Source organism: Henckelia pumila, chromosome 2 (assembly GCF_033568475.1).
Source record: "Henckelia pumila isolate YLH828 chromosome 2, ASM3356847v2, whole genome shotgun sequence".
Taxonomy (NCBI): Eukaryota; Viridiplantae; Streptophyta; class Magnoliopsida; order Lamiales; family Gesneriaceae; genus Henckelia; species Henckelia pumila.
In genome coordinates this window covers 8,339,411-8,349,601 of record NC_133121.1, presented here as the reverse complement: position 1 = coordinate 8,349,601, position 10,191 = coordinate 8,339,411, and the positions used below count along the sequence as shown (strand labels likewise).

General features: G+C 30.6%; 1 protein-coding gene across 1 annotated transcript; it reads left to right on the top strand.

Moving 5' to 3' along the window:
- Nucleotides 1-7,488: 7,488 nt before the first annotated feature.
- Nucleotides 7,489-9,986, top strand: LOC140884303 (WAT1-related protein At1g68170-like). The gene is made up of 7 exons (XM_073291022.1): nt 7,489-7,845; nt 8,068-8,130; nt 8,352-8,468; nt 8,540-8,798; nt 9,043-9,201; nt 9,289-9,440; nt 9,522-9,986. Exons 1-7 carry the CDS (start codon nt 7,643-7,645, stop codon nt 9,655-9,657), a joined length of 1,089 nt encoding a protein of 362 aa, XP_073147123.1. The 5' UTR covers nt 7,489-7,642; the 3' UTR covers nt 9,658-9,986.
- The last annotated feature ends 205 nt before the right edge of the window (nt 9,987-10,191 follow it).

Below are 10,191 nucleotides of genomic sequence, written 5' to 3'. Positions count from 1 at the left end.
AGGATATATGTAGTAAATTACTCATTCAATATTATTTTATGGGAAGAGTTTGATTTCCTAATTCTAATTATAGCAAATGGTATATATGTCTTGAATTTTTATTTATGGAAAATTGTTTTTTTGGTCCGGTATGTTTGTCACTTTGCGATTTCGGTCCTTTATATTTTTAGATTTCAGTTTTAGTCCGTCATCTTTATTTTTTAGTAATTTTAGTCATTTTTCTGATGTGGCGCTGATGTGACATCAATGCAGTGCTGATGTGGAGCTGACGTATACAGTGCCACGTAAGTATTTGCGAAAAAAAACGAGTGAAATTTCCAAAAATCAAAACATGCTGGACTAAAACTGAAATATGAAAATATAAAAGATCAAAATCGTAAAATGATCACAAACATATAGTACCAAAATTACAGTTTCTCTTTTTTATTTATAACTAATATTTCGACGTTCCACATGTTGTGTACTTTTACGAATGGTTATGTTTTTAAGGAAAACAAAAAAATAAAGTTTTTTGTAATACAATGAACACCGTACAAGTGAAGCGAGTGACTAAAGTCTAAACCACAACAAAATATATTTTTTTAAAGGCAATATAATTAGCTCTATTTTATGGCACAATTATAACTGAAGTATCGATTAAAATTTTTCAAAGTGATTTTAAATTCTTCATATATATAACATACAAATTAAAGTTTGAATGAACTCATGGAATTTTACATTACAGCAGCATAAGAAATTTCACCCTTTGAACTTGAGAAAGATATCACTACAAAAAAAAAAGGCTAAAGACAACGGTTAAAAACCGTTGTCGTTGGAGGTTTAAAACTGTTGTTGAAGGCCATGTTGTTAAAAGTCACGCTCAAAGACAAGGGTTAGAAAAAAGACAACGGTTTTACAATGGTGAAAAATCGTTGTCTTTTTTCTCAAAGACAACGATTTTTAGCCGTTATCTTTGAGCATGACTTTTATCAAAAAGACCTTCTACAATAGTTTTAAGCCCTCTACAACAACAGTTAAAAAACATTGTCTTTTTTCAAATAAAAAATAATAATATTTAATATACAATTTTTTAATGTTATAAATAATTTAAAATAAAAAATTCAAAAATAAAATTTAATACAAAATTTTTGAACATTCGAAAATAATATTTACAACATTTTGAATATGTATTCGGACACGTATAAAGTTTCATTCAATATCTCGGACGTATTCTAATGATGGTTGAAATGAATCTACCCAACATTCATCTTCTCCATTAGTTTTCTTCCACCATTTCTTGAACTTGTTTAATTCAATCATGCAAAGACTCTTTTTCTGAAACGACTCTGACTAATAAAATGCGGATTTTTTTTATTTAAAATATAACTATACATATATGCCCATACATATATGTATAAACATTTTAAAATAAAACTATTAAATAAAAAAACTTTTATAAATAACTTAACAAAATAATAAACAATTATTTAATAAAAATATTGCGACATGCAGGAATAAAACACAATGTCTATACTGAAAATTCATAATTCCTGCATACTGAATTAACCATAAATCAAATATTAATTTCAACCACTGAAAAACATAAATAATATGAAACTTGTTTAAAACCCTGGTAAAATAACTCAAATCATGATAAAAACTCTAAGACGACGGTCACGGGGTCCACTGCCAGCGAGCTCATATGCTCTCACCACCGGTAGGAGCTACATATGAATCGTCATAATCACCTGCACCATATAAGCGTAGTGAGCCTAGAGGTCCAACATGTTTTATCTCATAATAACAAGGTTTAAAATCATGCAAACACATAATCATACTAATATATATACGTACATGAACATGCATGCATGATAAAAATATCATGGGTATCTGAATGAACATAATCATAACTGAACATACTGAGTTTATTGAACATAGTGGAACATGTTATTTTCTAAACGATATATGGTTATATCCGTGAGTGTTACTAAATCTGTGCCGACTGATCAGTCTCTTAAACCAACGTACGTGGTAGTGATAAGTTACCTCTATGCCGATAGTGAACTACCTCCTGAACTGTGCTGGTGGTAAACCACCTTTGAGCTGTGCTGTCACATCACTTCAACTCCCATCATAAAAATATTTTATTGCTCAACTCTTAATCATGATCATATATAACTGAATATTTCATGTATGCATGCACTGAAAAGATGTTCGTAATATATATTTAATTAATTTTCATAATAAAAATACTTATACTTTATGCATAAAATTAATTAAATATATATTCCGGACTTAGTAAATTTTCATGGGTTGGTCCAGACTGCTGATCACTCACTCTAAGCTCAAAAATTTTAATGTGGCCAATTACTTAATTAAAAGCCCAAATTATAATTTAGTACTTAAATAAAAGCCCTTAATCATAATTGAGCCTAAATAAAGACATTTAATCCCACAAACTTAAACTAAGCCCAAAAATCATATTTTAGCCTAATTAAAATACTTAAACTTAACTGAGCCTAAATAAAAATATTCAAGCACAATAGCTTAATTAAGCCTAATAAATTCCTAGACTGACCCAAAAATTCTCATGGGCTCCCAATCCCATAAAATCATTGGGCTAACTTAAATAAATTATTTGAGGCCCAAATAAAATTATTTGAAAGCTCAAATAATTTTATAATTAATTTTAAAAGCCCAAAACACACTTAAACTAATAATTACTTAAAAATTAAAAATGCCCAAGCCCGACTCACCTAACCCGAACCCGGATCCAAATAACATAACACATGACCCGACAAACTGAACCGGACCCCAAAGACCCGACCCGGACTGCCCTAAACCCTAAAACCCGAACAACCCCTCCTTCCCATGCCCTCGGCCGTGAGCAACAGGACTTCATGGCCTGCTGTCGGCTAGCTCCGGCGTCCCCTGGCCGGAGCACCACCATTTACAACTATAAGACTTCAAGACGTTTCCAGCAAGCTAAAAACCAGCCAAAACGGAATCCTAACGAAGGAGAACCAATCAAAACAATCACACCATATTTTCTACTCGCGTGTAGAATGCGATCCCGGATTTCGGCCGTTCGGCCGCCCAACTTCGGCCATAAATTGCCGGATCACTACCTGTAATAACTTTACTATGTCTTGGGGTTCTAACCCAATTGGAATCACCCTCAAACTCGTCTTCAACAGTGCACACGAACCATTCTCCCAAAACCGCTCAAACTGCAACCTGTTGCGCATCAGAAATAGATGGCTTCGGTTCCAGCCCTTTCCAGCCTCAAACCATGACCAAGCTCAATCCTAGGGACCCTAATACAACCCTCTAGCTATATACCAGAAGCCTTGGACGACTCCATGGTAGAAAACGTGAGTTTCATGCAAATAGATGGGGAAAAACGTGAGTTTCATGTACAAGGAAATCAAGATTCCATGTTGTTAGTTTATTTCATGCTAAAATCTGAATGCTCATGCTTATTTCAGAATACATAGCTTATATGGTGTAGAAAAGAGAGAATTCGACATGCCTTGTTAATTAAAAACGAATAATATCTCGTTTACGGCTCCGGGACGATGGGTCTATGAAAACATGCTAAAATCTTGAAGAAGTGGCTATGGTGGTCTGCTAGTTGCTGCTGGAACGTGGGAATGGAGGTGGAAAAAAGTGGAGGGGAATAACGTAGGTTTTGGGAGTGATTAGGAATAGTTTATGCTAATTAGGTTGATAATTTAGCATAATTTAACTAATACTTAATTAGGATAGATATATACCATAAACATAACCAATTTTAAAACTCTTAAATACAATATAAATCTAATGTTTAAATATAAATCCCGAAATAATATAATATGAGATGTTTAAAATTTAATAAAAGTCATTAAAATGGCTTATTTTGGTAAAAATGGGTATATATATATGAATATATTAATAAATACTATAATTTTTATTAAATAATACCTTAAAATATTATTTTAAGGCTCATAAAAATCTCATAAAATATTTTGGATGAAAAACTAATATCTCGTCCGTCTGCGGTCCAGTCTACGCTATAAAATCAATTAATTACTCAAAATTTCTAAAATTCCATAATCATGGGTTAAATGCTAAAATAAACTTTAAATCATGCATATAATTCACATAATATCACATAAAATCATTTAACCCAAATTTTAATTTTTTTAAAATAATTATTTTTTTAATAATGTATGCAGATTTACGTAATCGAATTACCGGGCGTTACAATTTTCCTCCCTTTAAATGAAATTTCGTTCTCGAAATTCGACTGATCAAATTCTAATAAGAAGTCTTTCAAAATAACGAAGAAAATGATGTTGAATATATGTCAAACAACAACTAAAGGATATATGTAGTAAATTACTCATTCAATATTTATTTTATGGGAACTGTTTGATTTCCTAATTCAAATTATAGCAAATGGTATATATGTCTTGAATTTTTTTTTACGAAAAATTGCTTTTTTGGTCCGACATATTTATCACACTACAAAAAAAAAGGCCAATTTGCCACGATTTGTTTTAAACCATGACAAATGTTGTCGTGTTAATTAACCGTGACAATTAACCGTGGAAAAATTATTGCTACGTTTTAACTTAAACGTGGCAAATTGCCACGGTTTTTAAGAACAGTCAGCAAATTGCCACGGGTTAAAAAACCGTGGCAAAATGTTTGCCACCGTGTTAGTTAAAACATAGCAATATTGCCACGGTTTTAGTATGTTGTCACGGTTTTTCACCGTGACAAAAAATTTTATAATCTCTTTCCCCAATCCACCTTTTCTTCTTCCTCATCTTCTTCTTCCCTCCATTTCTGCCAAAACCCTACATGCCACCGTCACTCCCCGTCCATTTATATAAATAATTTTGTAAATCTCTATTTCGAGTTTTGATATATGAAATAATAATTTTATAAAATCCTTGAATAGTGAATCTCTATATCAACTTCGGATAATGATAGAATCGAGCTTCAGGAGTTAATATTTGCAATGTACGTACGTGAATCTCACACACAAAATCAATCACTAAATTATTATAATTATAATTTATAACAACGTAAAACCAAAAATATCTCAAATAAATAAAGAAAATGAAGATCCCACATGCATTCATTCTTTCACTCAAACTAAAAATTAAAAACAATTAATAAACCAAATCTCGACAAGAAGTTAAGAACATCGGAAGCAGCATACAAGTGTTGAAAAATTTAAATTTGTCATCGAGAACACAATTTTTTATGGGAATGGATCCCCTACTGTGGCCCTTGCCACAGTAGGGGGTGCTGTTCCTTTTTTTTTTTTTTTTTTTTTTTAATTTTTTTTATATATATTGATTTTATTTTATTTATCTTTTATTTTCTTTTTTTACTTTTTTTTAATACAGTCTAATTTTTTTTAGTTTTTTTATATTATCAATATTTTTATTATAATTTATCCTTTTACAATATATATTATAATAATACATCAACTAATTAAATATGTCAATATGAAAACAAAAATAAATAATTATATGTTTTAATCCAAAAATAAATAAGTCCGGTAACCAAAAAATTAGAAAAAACTGAAATGCAAATGATAAAAAATCAAATGTTTTATATTCAAATATTTTCATTCCCTGTTATAATTTTTTTAAAAAATAAATAGAAAAATAAAAAAAAAAGAATAATCAAACAAGTAAAAAATGAGTAAAAATGAAATATACAAATTATGTCTTCCTTCCAAACGAGAAAGAGAAACGATGTCCCAAAAAAAAAAGTCCAAAAAATGAAATAAAAAAAATGAAAAATAAGCTAAAAAAATTTTAAAAAAGAAAATTTTGAGAGGGTATAAAAGAAAGATGAAAACTAAAAGTCCAAAAAACTAAATTTTAAATAATATATATATAATTTAAAGAAAAAAATTGTGTAGTAGTGCTAAAAAATTATCGGTATAAAAGTATATATATACTAGTTTATTTTAAATTTTTTTTATTTTTATTTTATATATTTTAATTATTTTTTTTACACTTTATGACTTTTTGTTTTGTTTTGTTTTATTTTTTAATACATTATAATTTTTTAAAAATATATATTTATATATATATATATATATACTATTTTCTTTTTATCTTGTCAAATTTTATTGTGTAATTTTTTTGTTATAATTTATACTTTTATACTGATAATTTTTAGTACTACTGCACAATTTTCTTCTTCTATTAATTTTTAAAAAAAATTATAACAAGAAATGAGAATATTTTAATATAAAAAGTTTGATTTTTTTTATCATTAGCATTTCAGTTTTTTTCTAATTGTTTGATTACCGAGCTTATTTATTTTTGAAGTAAAACATATAATTATTTATTTATATTTTCATATTGATATATTTAATCCGTTGGTATATTATTATATTATATATTGTAAAAGGATAAATTATAACAAAAAACTGATACAAGAAAAATTGACAATATAAAAAAAATTAAACTGTATTAAAAAAGATTTAAAAAAAGAAAATAAAAAACAAATAAAGTAAAATCAAAATATATATATTTTAAAAAAAGAAAAATTGTGATGTGGTGTCGTTTTGACACCAGCATCCCCTACTGTGGCAAGGCCACGGTACGGGATCCACTCCCATTTTCTATAAACCAAATGTCTCATTAGACGTATTTTACCTAATTTATATTCATGATGCATATCAACCTCGACATACGTATAATAGAAAATAACACTTTTGATATAAAAAATGATACATTTTCATGCGCTAGGTCAAATAAGAGGTTATTTTTAACAAATTGACTCGTGAAACTATTTGAGTTTTTGTGTTGTAGCTGAATAAACGAAAAATAATTTTAATTTAAAATATAAATTTATATAATTTATCATTCATTTGTTTATTGAAAATATAAATATGTACATATATTTTAGAAATAAAAAAATTTACTTTTATAGAAACCGACATATATCAAACAAATAACCACATATTCAGTGAATCTCAAAACAAAAGGAAAAAAAAAAAAAAGATTTGTTACAGATTTTATTCAAGTTTTTGACCCAAATAATTCGTCAATTTTGACTTTAGCTCTACTATATTACTTGATCTCGACTAGAATCCAACAAACAAATCCATGAAATATTCTTTATGATAACAATAATTTTTAAAAAATATATGTACCATCTACACAATTAATCCTCCTAATTTGAAAAACGTTTATCATATATTCATATTTCAAACCGAACGTATCAGTCCATCTTCTTCTCAAATTACCCCAATTTTTTTTTTTAAAAATGAAAGGACATTACAATGATATTTTTTTTTATAATTAAAATACACTTGAGATATTTTTTATAATTTAAAAGATAACTTTTATTTAACTTGTAACCCTAATATAGATAATTTTTTTTCTCTCTTTCTACGTTGATACCTGTATATATATATATATATATATATATACACACCGCATGCATATATATATATATATATATGTATATCTCTTGAGCGAATTCATCTTTTCATATTTTTCTTGAACAGCGAGAAAGGAGAGATGGATAGGCCTTCATTTTGCCTCTGAAACTTCTCGTTTCTCCCTGCCAAGATTTTGTGCGTAGTCTACGATTTTGATAAGGAAAGTAGAGATCGTACAAAAGATTCTGGAACAAGAAATCAATGGCTTTCTGTACAGGGATTTCCAATACTATGCACGAGATGAAGGCGACCCTTTTGATGGTTCTGGTTCAAATCATCTTTTCCGTAATAAACATTACATACAAATTGGCTACAAGCGACGGGATGAGTCTGCCTGTTCTGGTGGCTTACAGATTCATGTTCGGCGCCGTTTTCATTACTCCTGTAGCGTTTTTCGTTGAAAGGTTTGGATTATATGTTTATGTTTCAGTTTTTTTTTGAACAAGAACTTGTGGGATTTTTACTTGTGATATTCATGAGTGATGAGTTATATGAACCTGATTTCGAATGGGGTTTTGTTTGAATCTTGATACATGCATGCTTCTGTTCCTCTTAAACTTGGATTCTGTATTGTAATTTGATTTTGTCGAGGCTTCTTGTAAAGAAAAATGAATTTTAATTCACAGGAAAAAGAGGCCAAAGTTGACGAAGAAGATAGCGTTTTATGGATTTCTTTGTGGTTTATTCGGGTGAGAATTGTGCCTTTTGCATCTTAATCCATAGCTGGTTTGTATTAAACCAATCTTGAATAAACCCTTTAGTGTTAATGTATGTCACAAAGGGTACTCAGATTTTGGCAATATACTAACCTATCTTGGATGAATCGTTTGATTATATATGTTTTCCAATTAAGTACATGCATCTCATAAATTTTGTTATTGGAAAATCTACATACGGGTTTCTTATGCAGGGGAGCACTGGGACAGAATCTGTTCTTGAAAAGTTTGACCTTAACATCTGCGACTTTTGTATCCGCCATGATAAATCTTGTTCCAGCTATTACATTTGTCATAGCCATTTTCTCAAGGTAAACTTAGATGAGATACCATTCGACAACAATAACCGATACTCTCTCAATTTCTGGTGTATTTGTTTCAGGTTGGAGAGGTTTGGATGGAATACGAGCGCAGGCAAGGCAAAGGTATTCGGAACATTACTCGGCATAGGTGGGGCAATGCTCCTCACATTTTTCAAAGGTCCGGTTTTGAATCTGTGGAACACAAACATAAATCTACTAGAAACAACTAAATCCCATCATCATCATCCAACTACACAGGCTCATAAGCATAGCGTTGTCGTGGGCGCACTTTTATCTGTTGTTAGTTGTGTATCTTACTCCATCTGGTTGATCATTCAGGTATGATTCCGCATTCTCTTTTATATATATTCTCAGTACATGTTTACAATCGATTAATTAACAGGGAGTCATCATGTGTGATGTAACCAAAAAAAAAAAAACATTGGATGAACTTTAATATAATACACTGGATTTTTATCTTAATAGTTCATAAAAAGTCTTGATGATAACTCTCAGTTGAGAATGCTTAATGGAGAACTACTTGTAATTGCTTTTCCTGATTATAATTAATCTTCTGGACCAGGCTAAGGTGGCACAACTGTATCCATGTCCTTATTCAATAACAGCCATGATGGCGTTTTGGGCGTCGATACAAGGTGTGGTTTTCGGTCTATGCGTTGAAAGAGATTGGAGCCAGTGGATAATGGGATGGGACATTAGGTTGTTTACTGCAGCTTTTTCTGTATGTATTCCTCCGATTATCTTGATTCTTGTAAAATGTTTTATCGATCGTTATAATGATCTTTACAAATTTTAATTAATGTAACAGGGAATTCTGGGCTCTGGGCTAGTGTTTCCCCTAGTTGCCTGGTGTGTGTCTTTGAGAGGGCCGGTCTTCGTATCAGCCTTCAATCCCATGATGCTGGTGCTCGTAGCCATCGCAGGATCCCTCTTCTTGCAAGAAAAGCTGCATCTTGGAATGTGTGTGTTTTTTCATATCTTTCATGAGTGATTATAAATTTATTTGATCAAAGACTATATATATATTTTAATGCTGGACAGGTTGCTTGGTGGGATTATGATCGTAGGAGGACTATACTTAGTTCTGTGGGGAAAAGGGGAGGAACTGAAAAAGGTCTCCCAGTTGGTGCCAGAAGAAAATCAAGACAAAGGAATAGAGAATAGTCGTCTCGGGTAGTAACCGTGGGAGCAGTGCCAGCGCAAAGGATTTGGAGGCATCTGAGAGGAGGGACGAGCCAAGAACAAGTCAAACTCTTACTGGTTTTCACATGTGTCTTTAAAGATGCAGCAGCTAGTACAGTTTTTTTGCAGCATAAAGAACAATGCATCAACTTCCATTGAACTATAGAACATATCATACACTTTTTCTGTAGGGTACATTTGATGAGAACACACGGGGTTGTAATTCGTGATTCAAAGACGCGGATAAAAAAAAATCTTTTCGAGCTAGAGTTATGCTCATGATTCATGAGGGTAGTCTGTCTATATTACACATGAAAGTTTAGTTGTAGACTTGTAGATTGATCAATGTAGCCATTCATTTGTGTTTTTTTTTCCTAAGGTGACGTGCATGTACATGCTTAAATCTCTAAGATTTAAAGCATATATATGGGTTGACTTGTAATTCTTGTTAAATCCTTTTGTTAATCTCATTTCCATGATTAGAAGTGTAAATTTCTCTCAAGTGTTGGGGCATGATTGACACCGTGGA

Excerpts from the sequence above, each read along its gene's own strand:
- LOC140884303 (XM_073291022.1), top strand. The coding sequence starts at position 7,643 with ATGGCTTTCTGTACAGGGATTTCCAATACTATGCACGAGATGAAGGCG. Across the intron at positions 8,799-9,042 it reads CCATCTGGTTGATCATTCAG|GCTAAGGTGGCACAACTGTA; the intron begins GTATGATTCCGC and ends CTTCTGGACCAG. Across the intron at positions 9,441-9,521 it reads GAAAAGCTGCATCTTGGAAT|GTTGCTTGGTGGGATTATGA; the intron begins GTGTGTGTTTTT and ends AATGCTGGACAG.